This window comes from Odontomachus brunneus, unplaced genomic scaffold (assembly GCF_010583005.1).
Source record: "Odontomachus brunneus isolate Ranch 3 - 2012 unplaced genomic scaffold, Obru_v1 Obru_scaffold_035, whole genome shotgun sequence".
Classification (NCBI taxonomy): Eukaryota; Metazoa; Arthropoda; class Insecta; order Hymenoptera; family Formicidae; genus Odontomachus; species Odontomachus brunneus.
The window spans coordinates 1918579-1943613 of record NW_022639485.1 but is presented as its reverse complement, the minus strand read 5'-3'; the positions used below and the strand labels follow the sequence as shown (position 1 = coordinate 1943613).

Below are 25035 nucleotides of genomic sequence, written 5' to 3'. Positions count from 1 at the left end.
GAGAGAGAGAGAGAGAGAGAGAGAGAGAGAGAGAGAGAGAGAGAGAGAGAACGAGTTAGCTTTTCTTTTAGACGTTAAAATTACTCAGACAGATTTTATGATTATTACGACATAAGGCAATCAATAATTTATAATTATTTTAATTGTATTTATGGGGCAAATCTACTGTACTGAATTAAATTTACAATATACAATAATGTGAGTACTGCATTAATCAATCAATGCAGCAAGAGATTTACTCAAAGTTACTCTCAGATTTTCTTATTACATTTTGCATGACATTATTTTGAGCAAATTTTCATCATTTTTTCGAAGTTTTTTCGTATTTCTTTTGTCTTTTCATCATTCTATGCAATAAATATGATTGTCAACTTATAACCACTCATAAAGGATGTAATCTTTATAAATCGACTAGTACAGTTACTGCCATTTACGTACATCTATCTATCCGAGTATATAAGACATTTTTTAATGTTTCTTTGTTTTTTTATACATGAGGTGATTGTTAAGTTATTATATTGCTCTGATAGGATATTATCCCAAAGTATAATAAATCAAAATTCTGTTCTATTTTATTTTGAATTTTTAAGTAAAATATTAATGTTCACGCGTTTCTATCAGGTTGATGATACCTTCAGTTGAGTTTAAGTCTTTGTCCGAATAGAGTTTAAACTAAGATTAAAATTTAATCGGCGTTGGTAGAAACGAGCGTAAGAGTGTGAAATTTAATTTCGCGTGCACACTGCGACTTCATGCATTCTACCTTCCCAAATAGACTTTCATGATTATCACGACCGCGAGACAATCAATGATGGAAATTCTACAATTTTTTGAATTACATTTGTGGAGCAAATGTACTACATTGAATTAATCGTTAAATTTATACGTACGATAATGTAATTTTTTTTATTATATTGCAACTACAGATTACTAAAAGTTGCATTCAGATATTCATATAATTTCATATAATTTAATTTTTATACAATGTCCAATAAAGCTTTTATATGATTTATAAAATTATAAAATTCAGTAATTTTTCTAGAGAATTATATTTATAAAGTAAATAATACATTTTTACCAAATTACGTATATTCCCAAATTTGCGTACCTATCTGTTATTATACTAAAAAAATGTTTGATATTTATTATAGAATCACATAAAGAAATAATTATTATAAATTATGATCAGGAGAATAATTTTTTTATAAAATTCTATTATAATGTTAGTGATAATATTATAATATTAGTGATAATCTTATATGCACGTTATTGCTATCATTTTACAATAAAAAATATGATTAAAGCTAAACTGTAATTTTAATCTAATCAAGCATTTTTTTCTCCAGTGTAATCTTGTTCGACTATCTTATTATATGATCTGGTCTTTTTTAATTCCTCGACCTCCTACACGATAATAAAGGAGCGCGACGTGGAATTTATATCGTTATCAACGCGAGCGAGAAAAACGCGGCCTTAAATCCTAGATTTCTCGCGCGCGTTAGATAGTTACCGTAACTCATACACGTACGATACGCTCGTGGATTCGAAGATAGGGACAACGGGCCCCTCTCGGGGTATCTGGGTTAATGTCGCCGCACACAAGCACACGATATCCGCGTAAAAATTGGAGGTAACCTCCATCAACATTTTATGGAATACAAACGCGGCGCTCTCCTCCGTCTGCCACAAAGAGTTTAGAAATATTTACGCGACTCCGTACAGCTTCGGGAATTAAAAATTAATTATTCCGCGCATTGTTCCCGCGAGGATAACTCACACAACAGCGGCAATTGCGGCTCTCTCGCGAGCTACCTAAAGTAGATTTCAACGTCTGCACGTTTGGACAGAACAGCTATCTTCGACGTAACGTATTAACGTTAAAGGCCATTCAAGTATCGTTTCGCATCGCGCTCGCTCACTCACTCACCCACTCACTCAATCACACACACACATAGGCTACATACATTCGTACGCACGAAGCGAGAATCGAGTGCCAGAACGTCCAAGGAGCAATTTCCCAAGTCATCGCTCAAAAGCGCATTTCCCAACCCGTTAGAACTTTCCTCGTGGCGCGAGTCGCCGCGACCCCGCGCCGAACGCGGCCTTTAATTAAACGCCACGTTCGACGGGCGAAAAAGCAGCTGGAACGTACGAGGAACTGTCGGAGCACCGACGGAGGAGCGAAAGAATTCCGGGCCGGTCTTAATTGCGCCGCGGACGAGCGATCACAGGGTCGCGCGCGAGACGGGGAGAAGGGAATCGACGTCGTCCTTCCTCGTCCGCCCGGATTTTCCAACCTCCGTGACGGGCGATTACGTCTCCGGCGAGCAGCTTCTCGCGGGGAAGACGCGAGTCGACTTAACTGATATCCCGCGTTATCATTAAGCGTCACGGTAATAAGGGCAGAATAATGAAGCACCGTGACGGCAACACGGACTACGTCCTGATCCGCTGAGTAAAAAGGGAAGAGCTTGAAAGCCGGGAAAGGGACAGACAGAGAGAGGGAGAGAGATAAGTTTACTTGTGCCCTAAGATGGAATTCTCTTAACCCTTTTGTACCTCCGGCTTTCCCAGGGAAGGTATGTCTCACATTGAGTCGATTATAGAAGTTTTTGAGAACAATAATTCCAAATTTACTATGAAAATTTAGGCTGGAAATGACGGACTCAAGATAACAACCATAAAAAAGCTTTGATATATTTAAGTTGTATTTCAAAATTCTAATTTGGAAGAAATTTTACTCGATGAAATGTGAACTACTAATAGGTATATTGAGTAAAATTTTCCTCAAAAAAACGTTTTAGAATGCAACATTAAAATGTAAGCTTGGATCAGTTTTTGTTCTGATTACAAATAGAATGTAAAGATTTAATTTCAAAATAATAGATCTCAAATTGACTAGAAGGAACTCCTGAACACACACATTCTCGACTACAGATCAAAATCTGTTATTCCGTACATACTGTCAATAGTTGTGAATATAGTAATGCAGTTACATAACTTTCACAGGCAACAATATACCAGTCTTACCAACAAGACACGATCCTCTCTTCTATAAATTCGCTGAGCGAGACGAAGAAGCCGCCAGTATGCTAGCTAAAAGTTGGATTTCCTGGAAAGTTTAGATAACTGTGTTTTCTCGAAAATACTCAATTTAAGAGTATACTTATTTTAGCCTTAATCTTCCTCTTTAAAACAAGCTAAGGTAGACGCCGATAGTAGGACACGACTTGTCTTAAAGTTATAATTTTTTTCGTGAATGGAATATATGTCCCGGAGGTACGAAAGAGTTTAGCGTTCCATTATATAAATATGTATAAGTATAATAAAATTAATCTCGTGTATAGCACACAAAACATAAAACAAATAGAAAATTGTCGGGTAGATATATTATTGCACACACATACACACATACACATTGATATAATTCAAACATAAATCTAATATAAACGCCGATAACTGTTGTTAAGGAGAGAAGGGAGAAGCATTTTTCCTTAAAACCACTGACAGAATTAGTTGATCTTATTTTAGAGGGCAAATTGCTCCGACAGTGGGCCGCGTATGATCTGAAAAATTTCCTGAACATTTCAGAGTACGACAGTACCAAACAATCAGGAAGAAAAAGCCTTAATGCTTCACAAGTCATATCATCCATACTAAATACAAACTTACGGTACACAATTTCAAGAACACGAAGGTAGAAAAGAGCAAACATCATATGAAGAAAGAGAGAAGGGTAGACAGATAAAGAAAGATATATATATATATATATATATATATATATATATATATATATATATATATATATGAGGTAGGATAAGACCATTGACGGGTTTCGCTTGGAAATTTTACCGCACCATACAGGACAAATCGATCTCATCGCATGGAGTGATTAAAGTCCACGCGGAATAATTTATTAGCGCGACATCAGCGAGGGACGAGCTTTGTTCATTCGTTCGTTCTTCCTCTCTTTTTCTGGAACGGAAGATGTTCCGTGTACTTAAAATGTAACGAGATTTGCATTATTAAAGCGCACGCTGCGCCGGCATTACGTGCATTAGTAAGTTTTAATTATTTGACATGTCGATAACGAGAAAGAAAGAGGGGGGGGGGGAGAGGGGCAGAGGGCCAGGGGACGCTGCGAAGTATCGACGTTGTCCTCCGCGCGATATCCCATGCCGCGGGCTTACTTTGCTCGGCGATCAAGTCGGTTAATTAATTAATCGCGACGTCTCGAGCGGCGCTCATGAATAGCGCACGCGAGGAATTTGTCTGAGAAGATTGGCCGTTGCCTCTCGGCAAGAACGTAACGGCGTAAGCGTAATATTGGCTTGTGCAATGAGCAATCCCGGATATTTCAGGTAAAATGGGTCGGGAGACAGTCTCATGTTGTCATAATTTTATGAGACAACGTACGCGAAGGATGGCAGAAGGTCGCAGAGCGGAACAGTGCATACATCGTTCAATCAGATTATAACAACATAAAACTGCAGTCGCTTTATTTTACCTAAGAAAGCCGGAATTACTTACTGCATAATTCAATAAATTAACGTTTCCGGGGACGCTAATATTACGCAGACACGGAGAAAATGTTGTAGTGAAAATTGTAATAGAATGTTTTTGTAATCTCTTGGACTGTACAGAATCGTAATCGGAATTATATGTTTGTGGAGAAATGTTACAGCATATTTGACGTCTCACTACCAATTCTTGTAATTACTTCACAAATTTTTTGTAATTACTTGAATGCTTTTTATATCATACAGCGGCAAATTTACCATTTCTAGCAGTAATTTTCTTTAATTTTTTTAAAGAAGCATTGTAAAACAAAATAGAATTTCAACGCAATTTTTAATACAATGTCTTCTCCGTATACACAGAAAAGTATTGAGTATTTGTAACCATAATCTCATTGTAAAAGAATTATGATTAAACAGAATAACCATTTGTAGTTTGTAGCATTGCTATAATATTAGTGTTAACTTTACATGCATATTGCTATTGCTACATTTATGTTAGAACAGCAAGAAGATATAATTGGCTAAAAATACTTACTATTCTTTAGATACTTTTTCTCTTGGTATTAGCAGCTTAGGAAAAGAGACGATATAACGCGTGAAAAGTGTCAATTAAATTTGCACTCCGCTGCAGTGCAGCACATTCAACAAATATGCACAGTGTGATGTAATTAACATCTTGTGGATCGGTCATTTTATTGCTAGTCGCGCTCAGTGAAAAATTAGATTGGTGCAGAAGATTTGTCGTATGTCAAAAATAAAATAGAAATCAAAATTATCTAATTTAGAAGGATTAGAAATTTCCGCAAATATAAAACGAACAATATCGATTTGGTATTTTTTTTCATTCACAAGGACTTTCTATCTTCTTCTTGATATCCATTTAATTTCTTTTCCCTTCAATCCCTTAGAAAAGAATGATAAGAATTATGCTACAACACGAGAATTCTCACGTGAATCGTCCGCTTGACGTGTAGAAAGAATTTCGAGCGTGCGTCGTGACCGATGAAATATCTCGAAATGAGTTCGCGCGTGACTTAACTTCTGAAGTGTATTTCCGCGTTGTATTTTCAGGCAACACGTCGGATTCGTAGCATAGTTAGGCCGGAATTCATAGTCGAATTTTATTTCAAGACCGTCTTAAGTAATGTCTTAAGATGTGAATACTGCTCTGTGATTGGTTCATGACATCTTATGACAGTACTTAAGATGATCTTAAATATAAGATCGGACTATGAATACCGGCACTAGACTTCGCTCCGCGGATTTGGTGACGCGAGGCGTCCGCCGGGGTGAACACGTGGAGGCGCCACGTGCCGGCGGAGAGTCCGCCGGCCGTGATGGTCGCTCCGCAATCGATGGTAGCGCGAGCTTTACCGGCGGTCGGTGCGAGGAAGGCGGGTATCTGTCGCGGATTTCTTATCTCCCATGGGATAGCCGTGATAAGCAATTTTGCGCTCGTCGAAAGGCCGTCGATTCTCATCCAGCTTCCCTTTTCTCAGAGTAATTCCGCATATCTCGCTTTGCCGACCTTCCCTTAGCCCCCCGCGCGCTAATGCACTGTAATTTTCCGCCGGTTTTCACGGTGATACACCTGCGCGGAGTTTCATCGATCGCCAACAAGCATCTCCGCGTCCTCGTGAGAGATGGCGGCATGCACCGGCCGAAAGAGCGCGAAGGAGACTTGAACGCCGCGGCTCGCTCGTGTCTGTGGTCGTGATACAAAACGAACGCGAGTCCTGTTTACGCGGGCTCGTGCGCCTTTGACAGATCATCCGGTCTGAGCGCTAAAATGAGAGAATCAAGTGGACGAGCAGAACGACCGAGGAAATCGCTCGCGCAAAGCGGGCGAACGGACGACGACGACATCGTGGCCGAGGAGAAAAGACGGAATGCTACTTCGGGTAATATTAAATCGATAGCGTGCTGAGCGCGACTGTAAGAAGGCTGAAAGTAACTACCGCCGAAATAAATCGGAATAAATCGGCCACTACTGTCTGGTCGGATAAAGATTTGAATAAAATTTGGAGTTATCGATTGAAAGAAGATTGATGCGTTATCGCGCATAATCATGCACAAATCTTCTTCAATTAATAATTAAAAATGCTACGTGGTTATTTGCTTGGTAGAGAACTTTTTGTTCAATTTCACTTAATTTATAACACACGACGGCACACATCGCCATCATGGAACAAAAATTTGATATTTGTAACTATAATCATATAGAGAAATAATTGCTTATAAATCATGGTCAAGAGAACCATTTTAAATTTGTTATTAAATTCTACTATAATGCTAATGGTTATATACATATTATCACGACCATTTTCGTGTTAAAACGGGCTTTTGAGACCGCAAATACGAATAAAAAAAATGAATAAAAGAGAAAAAGTAATTAAATAATAAGTAATTAAATAATTAAGTAATTAAATAAATTCTTATCACTCTTTTCTAAGGGATTGAAGGGAATTAAATATCAGGAAGAAGAAAGAAAATCCTTGTTGCGAATAAAAAAAAATACCAAATCGATGTTGTTTATTTTATATTTACGGAAATTGCTAATCCTTCGAAATTAAACAATTTTGATTGTGAGATTCTTGAATTTAGATGAAAAATGTAGGAAACAGGAGCCAACTTTCCTTCTACACGTGGAGAGTTTTGTAGTAAAAATTACTTAGGATTTTGTAACCGAGGAATAGATCAATATTCCGACTCATTTCATATGTCTCATTTATATTTTAGGAACTAAAATGTGCTGTCAAAATATTTACACTAAAATAAAATAAAAAATTAGATTCTTTTTTAACCCCAGATTGGTAATGCTAAGAGTAGTAGTTAGTCCGTTATATTATCAATGTTAAGTCACCTTCATTCCTCTAATTGTTTTTCACTTATAATCTCTGCTTTGACATTTTCAGTCCTTCTTTTTACAGAAGCAAAATAATATAATACTAATTACAGATTTTTTTTATTAAGTTGTTATTCAAAATGCAAGCAAAAAATGATTAATATCAGCCATCTAGAGTTGAATGAAAAATATGCGCCAACTATATTCTCTTGTACTACTAAATATAGTAAAATTGAAAAAGATTTATGTAAAAAGAGAAACTATATAATATTCTGTGCATATTTTTCATTCAACTTTAGATGGCTAATATTAATCATTTTTGCTTGCATTTTGAATAATTTAATAAAATAAATCTATAATTAGTATTATATTATTTTTCTTCTGTAAAAAGAACTGAAAACGTCAAAGTAGAGATTATAAGTGAAAAAACAATTAGAGAAGCGAAGGTGACTTCACATTGACAATATAACGGACTAACTACTATTCTTAGCATTGTCAATCTGGGGTTAAAGAAGAATCTAATTTCGCTGGAACACGCGTATCTCCGTCGTCTTTCCGAGAGAAAGAAAGACTTTGACTGAATTAAGGCCGCGACAATGTACAACACCTTTCGAGGGCTCCTCGAAGGAGACAGCCTCTTTTTCCCTCCTTTACGCCTCTTTTTCCCTCCCAATTTAGGGCGAGAGTTCTCCCTTGAAAATGTAATATAAACTTTACTCTCGTGGAATAAATTTAATTCAGCGGCGAAAACTTAATGGAACTGATGGCCGTTGCATTTTCTTGCGTGTGCCGGGATATTCAATGCTTACACACCGTGCTCTTGGGTGTTTTTATAAAGCGTATTACGAAAAATATCAATCCACTCGACCCGCATATCGATGAGAAAGGTGAAGCGTGTCGCGATTAACACCTTCAGACGCTTAAATGTCGCGACGTTCACGCGCAGCGCGCTCTCTCAGCTTCCCTCATTTGAGGAATCACTTGAGCGTCGAAAATCCACGTGCAAACTACAACAACGTGTACACTAAGGAACGACAAATGACTTGTGCGAAACAGCCGAAACAAGTGAGTTGATCGATAAGCTCGTAAAGATTTTCACAGAATATTCAAAGCCAATATCGCCAACAAGTACAGTTTAATTTTCTTTTTTTTTAATGATCTGCCATCAAAAAAATGATCAATATATTGATCTTTTTTTATTATATATTATTGAACATATAATTTTTTTATTATATATTATTAAACATATAATAAAATTTAGTATATGTATATTCAATACACATACAGCGTTCGATATTTAATGGCACACCCGTTGTGTGCAAGTAAAATTTATCAAACTGAATACAAAATTTTTCTACATTTCGCAAACAACCGCGTAAAATTTTTAGTTATCAATTAAAAAAGATTATATCGTGTGCAAATCATATGCACGAATCTTCTCTAATTAATAACTAATTTCTAATAAAAATCTACGTATTTGTAAAATAGCAAAGAACAGTGTTGTTTGACTTAATATACAAAAAACACAACAACAGACATCGCCATCATAGCTCGTCTATCGTATACTGAGAAAAGAATATTTGGTATTTATAACTATAATCACATAGAAAAGTAATTATTATAAATCATGATCAAGAAAACTATTCTGTGTATTAACAAATTCTACTATAATGCTAATGATAATAACCTTATATGCATATTACTATAACAATTTTCGTGTTAGAACAACTAAAAAATATAGTTGGAGCTAAAAGTAATTATAGTTTTAGTTAAATCAATTACTTTTTCCTCTCAATGTATCGCGCACGATCATTTGTCAATCTTCCTCAATTAATAATTCAAAATTTTACATGGTTCTTTACAAAATGGTACAGAAACTTTGTGTTCAGTTTAATAAGTTCTACCTACACACAACGGATGCGTCATTAACTATCAGATATCCTGTATAATGTTAATGACATAGTGTGAGTGACCTAATATTAAATTCTACTAACTAGAGAATCAGAAATAAAATTTTATCAGAAATAAAATTTCTGTGTGTTGTTTTCTTGTATTAGAGGAAAATTAGAAGAGAATGTGTAAGGAGTTGATTATGTTAAAATGTAGGTTATGTATGTTAAAACGTTTCACTCTGACTACAATGTTTATCCCTTCCAACCACACAAACTTCCTCACACACGTTCTCCTCTAATACAAAATACAACAGGGATATTTTAGAATCTAGCTGACCTATCCTGTGCATTATTGAACGATAAACATTATGGGATAAAATCCAACTGTAAAATAAAATAGGTCCAACTATAAAAGTCGACCTTGATCCATCGTAAAAATGTCTAGGAACATATGGAACAACCCAATATCTCGACATGCGACATATCGCTGAACGATCGATAACAGAGGCACTTGAGCAGCTTATGATTTTTTGTCTTTACGATTTTGTCTCGACTTTACTCAAATTGCGCGCTCTGCAGCGAAATGAAAGTAGCAGGTCTGTGTAATAGGATTGGACTATAATAAGATAATAACTCAGACATTCCGCTGCGCTTTAAAGTGTGTGTATAGCCCGCTCGATATGGAATTGTTCGCGCACTTTATCGCCTACCTTCGATCGCCTCTGTGGCGCGCTATATTCGTGCGGCCTCAACGCGTCGTGCCTCCCCGGACTTGAAAAATTCACAATTTCCACAAACGTATAGATAACAATCTCAATGTACTCACGATCTCACGGTCGACGGCCGAAGCGCTACGCTACACGTTAACGCTCATCGTGAGTGATCGACGCAGTTCTCTACGTACCTGAAATAGAAAATAGAACAATCGACTTTAGCGAGTCCATATAGTGTCGTACATATTACATATATTTAAAAGAAACAAACTTTGCGCCGCATAAATGTTCGCTGAACAACTGCGAGCAGCTCGCGAAGAAATGAAAGACGATTGATCAGGAAAAAAGAAAATAAGAGAAGAATGGAAAGGAAAAAAATTTCAGAGCAAAAAGAAAGAATGTGAAAGAAATACATTTTTGTTGAAATGTTATGCCACGCAACTTCCACAGTCAAATTCGCGAGAGTCTTTCTGTCTATCTTGAAATATTTTTCATTTTTTTATTTTTTGAATCAAATAGGAGATATAAATATCTAGTCCATTACATATGTAAACCTTGTAAATTATGAGCATGACAAATACTGTAAACATTTAGATCGTTAAAATCATAGCTCATAATAGTTCATATCTCAAACCTCGATAAATTTATTGAAATTTTCAGTTGATAGTATGATAGACGGAGGAAAAGGATTGATCGATTTAAGATGACAAGAAAAAAGGACCAAACATATTTTGATTGAAGGAAATAGAATTTCTATACTCAAAAAGAAAAGACATAGTGATCGCAACTATACAGGTGACAACTATACTAATTTTGTACTTATAATTTTTATGCATATATAATTTAATAACCTATTTTGTAGTTACTGCAACTAAAGTTGAATGTTGAAAATAATTATATAGAGAGTTCTTGCATAACCATTGAACTTTAATTGAAATAACTAAAAACAGTTCATTAAATTATATACATTTTGTATCTCCGGTTCTCAGAATCGAGTTTGGTTCATGAGAAACCCTTTGTTTCCTTCACCTAAAATACGTTTAGTTCATTCGCTGCAACATGAATTCAACCAATCTTTTTCCTCCGTGTCCAAGAAAGGTCCATACCATTCGCAATTGTCGTTCGTTGTTTTTACGTTTAGAGAAAAAGGATTAATCTCACCGAAACTTATCGTTATTTTCGGCGTCAACCGTATCTTCTTGTTGTTTCGATAAGACTAGTAGCGGAAATTTACATGTAAGATTATTATCACACGGAGAAAAATAATTTTGCTCTTTTAGCAAAATCGCCGTTGCTACTGCATATTCGTAGTGATATCACAAAAATTTAGTTGACGTAACTACTTTAAAAAATTATTCGTTATCAGAACAGAAGTAGTTTTGTTGTCAGGATAGAAAAAATTTGTTGAGTATATATGTCCTAAGAATCATTAATCTATGTTAGAATGAGAAGTGCAATATACGCCTCGATAAGCCACCGACTGTGTATGTCGAAAATCAAGGAGAGTACTTTTCAATAACGTACTCACATCCTGATGATCGCACTTCGCTATTTCGGCTCCCGATACTTATTTTCGTGCCAGGCTCACTTTCGATAGACAAAAGATGTGTAGAACGCGGATAGATATCGATCACGATGTGTCAGGTGAGGCTGCTCGTCGTGAAAAGATCGATGCCCAAGATGGCCGCGCAATCACTGACGCAGTGTCGAAAGTGCGCGCCAAAACGTGAACGTGAACGATGTCGCGGTTCGACAAGGACGCACTCTAGTAGGTACGCCTCTCTCACTCTCGCTGACGAACCGATTGCACGAGATCCGACGTCGCGTATTCTCTAGCGTCGTTCTGTCTTTTTCTTTTCCTTGGATTATCATCGCGATTCTAACTCCTCGTTAATAAATCCGGCGATCATCCGATTCTACTACTATTCGAGTGAGTCGATGTTAGTGAAGAAGTACTATTGACGCCGCGACAAGCACCGGTTGTATGTGTCGAAAAAGAAGGGGATTGCTTTCTAATAACATACTCACGATACATCCCGACGATCGCATTTCGCTATTTCGGCATTCTCGATACTTATTTCCGCGCCAGGCTCACTTTCGATAGGTAAAAGATGCGTAGAACGCGAAGCGATATCGATCGCGATGCGTCAACAGAGGCTGCTCGTCGCGAAAAGATCGATTTCCAAGACGGCCGTGCAATCAACGACACGAAGTGCAGAAAGTGCGCACTGCGGCGCGAAGGATGTCGCGCTCCCACGCCGTCCAATCGGATCGCGGCTCCGCGATGTCACTCGATTGATCTCTAGTTACTAGAACTTTCCGACCAGTGATGCGACTCTGTAACTTCTAACGACAGCATCGTTATCTTCTACAATAAACCATTAGTCATAAGTTATAATTAACCAATCACAATCAATTATTTTCAAAAATAATCGACTGTGATTGGTCAACTTGCCTACGGCTTATGACTAATACCTTATTGTAGAAAGCCCATTAGGCTTGTATATTACATGTGTCGTACGACAAGCTTGTTGGACGCAGTCGGATAGAGAATATCTAAGATATATGGAGAAAAAGTTAGGGAGCTTTTAGAGAAGAATTTTAGACACCAGTAAATCAACACATCCGACAATACTTGTACGACACATGTAATATTGGACTTATATTGTCGTTGCGCAGCTATATGGGCCTTTTACAATCGTACATGGCTACAAGCCATTAGTCATAAGTCACAAGCAAATTAACCAATCACAGTCGATTATTTTCAAAAATAATCGACTATAGTTGGTCAACTTGCCTATTTATGATTATTATCTTATGACTAATGTCTTAGGGCCGATTGTTCCAACTTCTTGGTATAAGCTACCTGACAATTAAAGAAAACTTCTTCAAATTAGAGACAGACATATGATTTAACTGTTAGGTAACTTAGAGGTTGGAGCAATCGGTCCTTATTATAGAAAGCTTATGATATGTGGTAAAAAAAACTATGCAACGACGTGCCATAGCAATGACATTAGAATGTTATAGAATAAGACTGCAGAATCGCATGCGTATCTAGCTGTACATTGTTCACGACTGTTGATTCATCCAGAAAGCGAGAACTTAATTCGATGGTAAGGCCGAGAAATAATGCATATAGAAAAATGTAAACACATAGGACGTAAGCGGTAAGCAAATTGACCGATCACGGTCGCTGATCCTTAGACTATAAGAATCATCGACTGTAATTGGTCAATCTGTTTATTGCTTACATGTTACTACTTAAGTTTTTTGTATATCTCTGACCTTACTGTCGAATTAAACTACACGTTCTCGCTTCCTGGATAAATTAACAGTCATAAGCAATGCACAGCTAGATACGAATACGACTTTGATAGAAGTTCTAGTAACTATTGATCTATTGAGTAGTGAGGCATCAGCGAGAGGGCGGCGTACGAGCGCGCCACCGTACATGCCGCAGTGCACACTTTCGGCACTTTGCGTCGTTGATTGCGCGGATACGTCTTGTACATCGATCTTTTCGTGACGAGCAGTCTCCACTAACACATCGCGATCGACATCGCTTCGCGTTCTACGCATCTTTTGTTTATCGAAAGTGAGGCTGGCGCGGAAATAAGTATAGGGAGTGCCGAAATAGCGAAGTGCGATCGTCGGGATGTATCGTGAGTACGTTATTAGAAAGCAATTATTTATCGACATACATAGCCGATGCTTGTCGCGGCGTCAATAACACTTCTTCATTAACATCGACTCACTCGAATAGTAGTAGAATCGGACGATCGTCGGATTTATTAACGAGGAGTTAGAATCGCGATGATAATCCGAGGAAAAGAAAAATACAAAACGACGCTAGAGATATACGCGACGTCGGATCTCGCGCGGTCGGTCCGCCAGCGAGAGTGAGAGAGGCGTACCTACTAGAGTGCATCCTTGTCGAACCGCAACATCGTTCACGTTTTGGCGCGCACTTTCGACACTGCGTCAGTGATTGTGCGGCCATCTTGGACATCGATCTTTTCGCGACGAGCAGCCTCACTTGATACATCGCGATCGACATCGCTCCGCATTCTACGCATCTTTTGTCTATCCAAAATAAGCCTGGCGCAGAAATAAGTATCGGGAGTGCCGAAATAGCGATATGTAATCGTCGGAATATATCGTGAGTACGTTATTAGAAAATACTCTCTTTGATTTTCGATATACACAGTGCATATCAGTGCTTGTCGCGGCGTCTATTGCACTTCTTATTAACATCGACTCGCTTAAGGGAATGCTGAAGCTGAAAACTTTACCGACAGAATACTGACATTTTTCTGCAAAGTTTACGTCGTATTGGTTACATAGAATTACAAATGCTTTTACGCAATGAAAGTACATGCAAAAATAAATAGGAGCATTGCTCGATATGTGACGAAAACGAAAAAAAATGTTTAATGTAAAATCTCAAGTTGTCAGCGTAATATTTGCCTAATCCAAAAGTTCCGCAGCTTGTACATACCGAAAATGTGGATGCTTTAAATAGAAAAATTTTGAAGAACATTGCTTTACCTTCGCATCTACACTTGAAAGCTTAAGAATAACGAAAAAGTTTGCAGAAAGATTTCTACACATATATGGTTAGGTTTTCCATTGAATATGATAAAACAAAGCAATACACATTTATGTAAGTTCTGTATATATAAGAAATACGAAAAGGATAGCGTGATTATGTTAGTGACGATCGTCTCTGCTTTATTGTTCGTCATCGACTCTAGCATTTCCTTAAGGCGCATAATTCATGGAACATTCTAGTAACTTTTTTTAAATGAAATATTGTCAAAAACACTCTAAATAATACATTTATAAGGTTTCAACTGCCCGATCCTAAGTGGTCTCTATTGGTACCAGTAATACTTAACGGGTTAATTTGTTATTGATGCAAAATAATGTATCTTTAGCAAATTTATTTGTTATCGGAGCAACTGCAACTGCTTATATAAATCCATCATAGTTCTTATAAAAAAATAATTCATATTCAGCAAATTATATCCAGCAAATAGTGATTAGTACTCTTAGCAAATCTTTTTGCTGTCCATATAATAACGAAAAGATTTTGCTAGACCAGCAGAAAATTTGCTGGGCCAGCAAATTATTTTTCTCCGTGCACCACCACTGCAGTAAACACTTACTACACTTACTACAAAAATAGTTCTCTTGATTATAATTCTTTAACTATATGATTATGGCAAATGCCAAACAGATTTTGCTCAGTGCGAAGGCAACACCTGCTGCACGCCAACACGAAAAATGAAACGCTCGTCGCAGAATTCTGAATTGAAAAGCACCTCATTTCTTACACGTAACGTTACATCGCGATACACTCGTAACAGCGCTCACACAGTGTTGTATAAATTTGTTCAGCTGCGACTTTTCCTTGTGTGACCGTAGCAGACCCGCCATTCAATCCACTAATTCGACATAAAATCGCCGAATGCATTGAAACTTCAATGGGACGCTTCGAATGACAATCGCACGGCGCGCGTCGACAGAATCTTCAGCTGCATCTTATTGGAAAACCACCTCGATTTCTTTCGCAATGTGTCCGCTTTGTTATCGCGACATTACGCGTCATCTCGTTCCGAAGGAAACGTACATGAGTGACAGAAAAAGAAAGAAAGAGAAGAAACACGTCACGGAAAGGAAATCGAAAGGACGATAATAATTAAGGTGTTTCTTCCTGTCGCGCAAATTGACAGAATGAAAATAAGTAACGTCGAGGCGGATGTATTGATCTGAAGCAACGATGAAAGAGAGAGTCTTTCGTCACGTAGCTCGAAAGTAATCGAGATGTGGAACGTAGATTAGACGCGAAATTCAATGTAGAGCTGAATGTCGAACTAATGAAAGGAAAAAGAAAAAGGGAAAAAGTTACCGCGCGAGTTTTGCTGGTAGGCTCGCCAGCGACATTGCTCGTGAGAGAACCGCGTGTCCTCCGGCGTGTTTAAATGCCGGAACACGTTTCCCCGACATTTTCAACAGGCGATTTTATTACACGTGCACGGGCAGATTGAAAGAGCCGTGATTAGCCGCGATTTTTTTGCAAATGTTAAAATAATTCAGTTTTGCAGAAACATTGCAAAACAAAATATAATTTTAACATAATTTTTGCTACAATATTTACTCAGTGTTCAATCACCGTTGGCTTTATTCTCTTTTTTCGTCTTCTCTTGGAAAAATCCTTTTCCTCTCCCGTCTCTGACATGCAGTCCAATATTTTTGCTCGTATTTATCATCGAGCTAAACAATTTTCTTGATCATATTATCGAATGGTTCGAATTAGCACAACTCACGCAAATGGCTGCTCTGAGAGAAATGATATATATATATATATATATATATATATATATAAAATAAAAATATTTGGTCGATACATTATATTTATTTAAATTCTTTTACCAAAATAAACAATTGCTTGCATGAAAAGTTAAGGTTTTAAGAAAATGTATATTTTCTTATTAGAAAAATATTTTATATTAATATAGTATAATATTATAGTATTCCCCGAATAATAATTATTATTTCATAAACATTTCTCTCAGTGTGATTAATTAGGAAAAACTAATTAATTATTAAATTTGTACATGTTTTACAGTTGTGTATGCAACTGTCTCTTAACACCGAATTAGTGAATACTTTTTGTAAATATGACGAACATTCTGCATGTAATTGTAGATTATAATTACGTTTTTCTCTTTGAATAATTTTGCAACGTGTTGTGCCTTAAGAGAGCACACCCAAGAATATTAATAAATGCTACTCACTCGCTCATTCCCTTTGAATTGTGTCACCTATCGTGGTGCGTTAATGAGCTTTCGCAAGTGCCGTTTCGCCGCGTTGACTACCGCGTAAATATAATTTTATTCTCAACCGAATCAGGCCCCGAAGTGGGCGACACTTAAAAGAACGGGAGCGTGAAAACCTGGAAATCCACACCGGCAATCCTACAGCAAGTTTAACTCGGCAAGAGAATGTGAGAGAGAGAGAGAGAGAGAGAGAGAGAGAGAGAAAGAGAGAAAATGAGACGAAATTAACGCGAAGCACTAATTACCTACTTCGTGACTGAGCATTCGCAGCACTGAGATGCACACGGAGCGATGCGAGCAATGCACGACGACGAGAATTTTTCAGCTGCCGAGCTACCGTGCTGTTGAGCATCGCGGAAGATCGATGTTCGGATTAAAAAAACGCTATAATCAGTGCAGCCATTGATTGAATTTTCCGAAAAAGTTGCATGCGCTAATTAGTGTCGCGTGTGTGAAATGCGCCGTCAGTTATTTTTCAATTCGCGGCCGCAATTTGAAGCCCATCCACGAAAAAGTGGTATGTCCACAAAAAGAAAAAAGAAGGTACAAGGCTACGATTTGTAAGGTACAGCAATTCTTGACTTTCATATCGAACTTTCGCTCGAACATTAAGCATTCGAGTCTCGGCTTATATTTCGGTTGACATGCATCCTATACTGTGTCTCTAATAACTCTCTAATCACTTGACTAAATAAGATAAGTGATAAAGTGGTGAGAGCGTGCATGCCTGTTGATGCGCAGAAAATTAATATACTTATGACAATGTCTGATTAACAGTATAAAATTAAGCAATACAAATTTAAATCAAACGCGTATACACAAAAAAATATTGTAGCAGAAACTATGCTAAAATCATATTTCTTTTTACAATACTTTTTGCAAAGCTGCACTGAGAAAAAAAATATTTAATATTTATAAATGTAATCACATAAAATGATTACTATAAAATATGGTCCAGAAAAAAATATTTTTAAAATAAAATTTGGCCATAACGTCAATGATAATAACATTATGTGCATGTTACTTCTATCATTTTCGTGTTGAAAGAATAAAAAAATATGATTGGGGCCAAAACGATTATAATTTACTTAGATCAACCATTTTTTCTCTCCCAATGTAAGCTGTATAATTGCATAGACAAGAAGAGATGGTAAGAAAACAAATGAAAAACAAAGAAGATAAGTAACAAAAACTGATAGACAAAAAAAAGGATTGAAAGGAAGAAAAGAAGAAAGATACGAAAGAAAACAAGCCTAACAAGCTCTATGCTAGCAGCATAAATAACTATAGAAATAGTAAAAAATTTGATAATCTATCGAATATACGACATAAAAAACATTACAATAATTTTGTAGTAAAAATCCAAATATGCGTAACATCTTTGAACGAATATGTAATAATCTCTAGTAAGATTACGCAAATTCTATTACAATATTTCTTCTGTATATGTTTCACACTTGCTCTTCTTCCTATTTAATTGATTCACTATCAAGAAATCTTATCATTATTTAGTGTCCGACCACTTGCTAACAAAAAATGAAATTGTGCTGATCAAAAGTAGAATCAATCGGCTTCGTGCTATTGATAAATAAATTACCAATAAAAATAAGAGAAAGAAAGCAAATTACTAAAAAATTAATGTGACTAATTTACCGTAACGACGTTGGCGCGCGCGTGCTTGCCGAGTGAATTAATCCGCGCGCCTCCACGAGAATGGAGAATGTTGCAGCTTTATCGGACGGATCAGAGAGCTGAGCTTTCCCCTCGAAGCTCTCGGCGCTCTCAACGAAGAGCGTCGTTTTATTAGGCGCTTAACGCAGCGACGCGAGTCCCGGTCGCCTCGTCTGCACGACGCCGACGCGCCTAATTTGCTTACAAAGGAGAGACGGCCGCGCGGACAGGACGACTCGACTGTTTATTATGCACGCCGCGGCGAAGACGTGCGATGACATACCTAGGCGCGTCGTCGACGACAACGACGACAACGACGACGCGTCATACGCGCGCACACGGCACAAGGTGCCGTGCACACCGTGTACGGCGGCAGCAGCATTGTTTCGCCAGCGCACGCTCTCGTACGCCTTCGAAGCGCATTCACCCGCGTGACAACGGCGTGATCAATGGCGTCGTTGTGCCGGAACGAAGAATATAAGGGTGTCACACCGCCTGGCCCTCCGGCGACGCGTCAATCTCGTGACGCGCGCATTTGTGAACCCGCGAGCCCCGTTGTAAATTCGGCTCGACGTCGATATACCCGAAAAACACCCTCGCGACCGTCAATGGGCGACAGTGTATTGTAGCGAAGGGCTTAGCCAGTGGAAATGGAATAAAAAAGCCTCTGATGAAAGCGTCTCGTTTTGGATTTCAGCACCAAGTGGAAAAAGATTGATTCGCTCAAAAGTACGTCTTGCTGGCTTACGGGTGGAATTCTAAGTGTCTCAGTCAAAAGAGTGCGGCTGAGTTGCTCTCCAATTTCGATTATCCAATTAGTTTGGTTTGATTATAAAATCGAAGATAAATCACGAATATATTACAAATATATCAGTCAAATGTACCCTTTTATATCGTTCCTAAGAAAATGGGCTTCTAAAGTTTCAAGTCCGACATATGGCGTTCCAGAAAATTAAAGAATGGAATTTATCATGTGAATAAAATATATCTTTATTCAAAGTATATCAAGAGTCATATCACTCAAGTTAAGATTGGGAATGATACAATCATGGCACTGGCTATAAATAAATTAAAAATACAGTATAATTGGATAAGAAAATAAGTTTGGGATAAATATGATATAAAAATAATTAAGTAAATAAATATATGATGTGGAAATAATTATTCATTTTCGTGTGTCATCAGTGTTACCCAGAACCATGCAGACGTCGCTCAGCGACGCTGCTAATTCTGGAACATTGGATCGGTGCCTGCCATATTCAAGGAACTATAAAACAGTCATAATGTGTGTGCAGCACCCTATCGTCTCAAGTCTATTTTTTTACACCGACAACAGTGCAGCCTCAGATTTATTACGGCCAAAATATGACATTCGCTTTGTGAAGTGTATATAGCACCAATAGCTGCGTGTTCAGCAGAGAAAGCTGCTTTGCAACTGTTGCAAAATTCGCGAGTCTAATTGTGTTCTCAATCTTGGATGAACCTAAGAGCATGTACCAATCGGATTCGCGACTTTTACAACAGTTGCGAAGCAACTCTCTCTGCTGAACGCAGTCAACGAGTTCTTGTCGCATTTTATAGATTTAACAAATCCAGATTGCACCGTGTGTCCCAAAAAATACGACTGTTCACAAAGGGTCAAAGTGCAAACCGATTTTTTTTCTCCATGAGGGACTTTAGAAGGGAAGTTCTGATCTTTCCAAGGAAAGATTGCCGCCTCCACAAGGTCAGGGAAGGCGTGCCGCCACTCACTCTACCTCTCTCTTTTTCTTTTCCCCTGTCTTGGATACCCGGAGTCGGCGACAACACGGGGTTAATCGCGGAGGCAGCGCACACGTGACGCACCGCTTACTCGCACGCGCCGCTACTGTCATTACGCGAAAGCGGCGTGCACGCACGGCCTTATTCGTACCGCGACGAGGACAGTGTGTGCCTCCGAACGTGCGGGTTGTTCGCTCCGTCTGCAGCACTTCGACGACGCGATGGTGTGTACGTAAAAGCATGTCGGTAAATACGGGACGGTGCACAACCGTAAAGCGAGTCCGAGGGGGAGGCGCTCTCTCGCCCTCTCTCTTTCTTTCTCCCTCTTCCTCCCGCTTCCAGCCACGTTCGAATGCGTGCATGCAGGTGAATGCGAACCAAACGCCGGCTACCTCGTGGTGGTGACAGCTACGCGTCGGAAAACGCGCGACCATTACGAGCTTCGATAGTTTCGCCCCGCAACTCCACTCGAAGTGCACACCACTCATCCACTCTTCCACGTACATATACATACGCGTGTATGTCACACAGCGCATGAGTGTACGCGAGGGGCGGTGGGGAAGAAATAACGCTGTTTGATTTTGCGAGCGGCCTCCGTCGGCCGTGCGTTCTCGTGGAGTGACAGTATGTAGTCGGCGAACTCGTACATATATAATGTTTTGTCGGGACACGGTATCGATTATCGAGGCCGATAAGCGTATGCAAATTTCAGCGCGACGACGCGCGACGAGCCGTGCGCGAGAGCAGGAATATGCCGTCTCGCGCTCGTAATTACACACTTACGAGCGGCGTTACGAGGCTTTGTCGTCGTCGTTATCGTCGCGATCGTCATCACGCGGAGATTCCGTTTAGCAGCAGCTCTCGCGGGGTTTTTACGCGGAGCCTCCGCGATTATTCGCGTGCTTCGTTCGATGCCTGTTAAAGCGCGCGATAACGAGATGATAACGGACACGTTGGCACCGTTATCTTCTCGGGCTCGGATAAGCCTTCAACCTTGCCTCATGCCGACACTCATGCCCGAGTCACTCATTCACTCACTCACTCACTCACTCACTCGCTCATGCAGGCAAACACGAGAAACCGCAGGGATGAGTGCGGTTGCTGCACGCAGCCCCAAAATAGACACGTTGAAATTGGATATTAATAACATGCATGGAAATAGAGAGGTCCAGCGAGATACATCGTTCTGCAGCCATGCAGTCCGGGAGAATATTGTGATTAATTGTGATCACGATTGAATCGTCCCGCGATTCGAGTATGACTAATGCTTTCAACGCGATACTCCTTGCTCATCACGCGCATACATTTATCTTGCCCGTCGGCGCAGCTCGGGATGGAACGCCTAAATTATTCTAATGCGCTCTGCTCTAACCGCGAACAGCACCGCTAACTCTGGCTCTGAAGGTCCTCCCGCGTCGATCGCAAACCGATAGGCGAGAGCAGACGCAATGCGCCGGATAGGCAAGTGTGCGTAAACTTGTCAAACCCAGTTTACACGATCATGTACATTCACCTTGGATCTTTCTCTAATTTTTTTAGATCGGCAAAGTAATGATCCCATCAATGTGTCGATTTATTATAGATAGAATTGTAAATTCGCCCCAAACTGCGAAACATCGTGATTGCCCGCTGAAGGAACCAACACGGCGATCATGTGCAGAGCAGAATCGTTGACGCTCGAGACTGTGTAAAGTTCCTCGCAAAAAGCTTTTTTTTCTAATACGACCCGAGGGGATGTATTACGATCTTAAACTATTGTTTAAATAAATAATATTCGCGAAAAAAAAGTAGGCGAATTTTATTTTCTTAATCTTTTATCTGTTATCTCAAAGCGTTGGCGCTTGTATGTTTGTATGTTATCATGGTTATAAAATTTGTTGAGCTCTGGAGTTCGATAAATGGAAGCATACGTGCAAACATGAAGGTATATAATCAAGTATATTGAGAAACTACGGTGAATTTTATTCAGGTCACAAAACTCTTCGTCAAAAGCGTGTTTTCAGACTATTTTATGAAGAAACAAACAACTTTACTCGAACAAGATAATCGATGTCTGGGCCTTGAAGAATTAGATTTGGTTCCACACAACTTGCTTTAACTGCAGTTCAACTCGTTAAAGGCCTATCCAGACAAACTTACACGATCACATACTGCATATGCATAAGGAAATCAACCAGTCATGATTCCTCTGCAGTAAAAGAAAGCCCCTTATATTAGACATATTTTGCATTAGATTAGTCTAATTTCCTTGTGCATATGAATAATTGCGACTATGCAAGTTCGTCTGGATAAATCTTTAACGAGTTCAACTGTGATTAAGTTGTCAAACTAGGCCTTACTCGATTAAAATTTTCCTCGACTGAAATAATCGGCGAAACAATAATCAAACTTAATCAATCGTCATATATATAATGACAAATAATTTGTGAAATTGATAAAATTAATTATTAATCAGTGTGTAATCTATCACATCAAATCTAATATTAATAATTATGTATTAATAATTATTAATCAATAAAAATAATAGTGATTCTCTACATGATAATTGGTCAATTTTGATTAGTTTACCGATTATTTGCGTGAAAAAAAATTTTTATCAAAAATAAGAATCAATAAATTCACGTACGACTCACGTGATAAAAATATGAAAAAATTATCAAAATTCATTCGAAATAACGTTATACAAAATGTAATATGAAAATTTGAGTGTATTTACTTTTAGTAAATTTGTTATCACATGTCGACAAATTTACGCTATTATATGATATAAATTTAATGATTCATTTAACATAGTGTGTCATATTATCTTATAAATATAATTTAAAAAATTGCAGACAGTTTCTATCATCGATTATCTCATGTCGTGGCAATCATGAAAGTCTATCTGAAACTCGTCGCGATAGCAATCAGCAGTCTATAGTAACATTGTGTACATTGTCAAGGGATACCGATACGTACTGATACATACATCACCACTAAAAAATTTGGAGCACTTTATCATTTCTCTGCCATATGTTTACTAAAACAATTATATTTGTTAAAACAATGTAGTTTCATCGCTAAATTACAGAGTTCCAACTCTTTAGGTGGCAGTGTATGTCTATGTTTGTATTATGTAATATATTGTTTGTATATTGCATATGTCTATGTCTATATTAAATTTTTCTTCCCTTAATTCAAGCACAGTTAATTGGAAATATAACGAACATTACCTTGAATATTCATCATAGGAAGAAGAGAAATCTCTTCACATAACTGACAGACGAAACTCAAATGTTAAATTGGCTTCTCCAATTTCACAAACTATTTTTTTCAATTTTCTCTTTCAATTTCAACAATTAAATAAGTTATTTTCTCTATGAATAAATTTACCCCCGAAGGGATCAATAAACATTGCGGAGGAAATTGAAACAAGAATAAATAAGAGAAAGATACTTGGCTCCAAAGTCTGGCGTTTCGTGTCGTCAGTTGAAAACAAGCGCATCACTGAGCCGCAGCGGACACGGTATTTCTCGACGCGGATCTGTTTACGAAAAGACCGAGTGGTTGGTGAAGGGCGGAAAGAAAATTAATCGCGCATTTTTCGCACAAAGCTCGAGGGAGGAAATGGAGGACGAACGTTCCTCCCTTAAACGTTCGACGTCAAAGGTTATAAACGCGTACCCCGGAAGGAGACATGCTGCAGAACGTTATCTCCGCTTATCTCCGCTCCCACGCACAGTATCGATCCATCTGAACGAAACACACACACACACACAAGAACGTACACAATCGTACACACACATATAACGTGCAACCGCTGTTGGTTTTGTCTCGAGGTTCAGCTCGATTGCGCTCCGAATGTGCTTTCGGCGCGGTACCAACCTTGAAAGAGATGCGACAGGGTGGTACCTTTGAAACACGTGCAGCCCATAATAAATCCCATCATCGGTGCGGCCGTCGCCCAGGAGCCGGCCTGCCCTCAGCTCGAGCGGCGCGGAGAAGAGCGCAGCGCGACCGATCGAGGCCTGAGGATCGCCCTGGTCCACGACGTCCACGACGACGGCGGTGACGGAGGCGGCGGCGGCGACGGCGACGACGACGGCGGCGGCGTTCTCCACGATCGGCGGGCCTCCCGGGGGCCGCGGCGGACGCTCGAGATCGCGAAGAGACCGGAAGTGTCCAGCCGGCGGCACATCGCGCACTAACCACGACCTCTCGCTCGCTTCTTCAGGCGCGGCCGCGACGCGACGGGACGCGCCGCGATGCGGTGCGGTGCGGTGCGGCGCGGATCGCGCGACCAACGGCGAGGAGGACGACGTGCGCTCGCCGACGTGGTTAACGGTTCGCCGACGAAGGCACGTGCGAGCGAGCGTCACGTGGCGCTGGATCGGCCGCGGGAAGCACGCGTCGATTGTCGCCGCGGGTCGTTCGGGCCGGCATGACGACGGACGGAGTTTTTACGGAGACACAGTGTCGTCGTCTCGACACAGACTCGACACAGACTCGCGGTTGCTTCTCTGGGATCACGACGATCAGTTTTCAGCCGAGGTTGCCCGCGGTCGGTCGGTCGGCCACGCTGGGAGAGGTGGAAGCAGGCTTGTGCCGTAGATTTCAGGATCACGTCCACGCGGATTGTTTACGTATGGTCTGCGTGATGAGGTAAAGCTACCAATTCCCGGACATATACCCAATCCTGAAGATTGTTTTGGTGCTTAAACGCGGCCATTTAAATTTTCTACGTAGAATATATATATATATATATATATATATATATATATATATATATATATATATATATATATATAT

General features: G+C 39.2%; 2 protein-coding genes across 18 annotated transcripts in view; one reads left to right on the top strand and one right to left on the bottom strand.

The window, feature by feature from the left end:
- Positions 1-25035, bottom strand: part of LOC116843773 (phosphatase and actin regulator 1) — a 514963-nt gene that overhangs the window by 224025 nt on the left and 265903 nt on the right. The window lies entirely within an intron of this gene.
- LOC116843776 overlaps positions 24665-25035 on the top strand; it is a 79515-nt gene continuing 79144 nt past the window's right edge. For all 4 annotated transcript variants that reach the window (XM_032814538.1, XM_032814535.1, XM_032814536.1 and 1 more), the window contains exon 1: positions 24665-24888. In XM_032814538.1, coding sequence (XP_032670429.1) covers positions 24668-24888 — 221 coding nt within the window. In that variant the 5' untranslated portion in view covers positions 24665-24667. The remainder of the gene's footprint in view (positions 24889-25035) is intronic.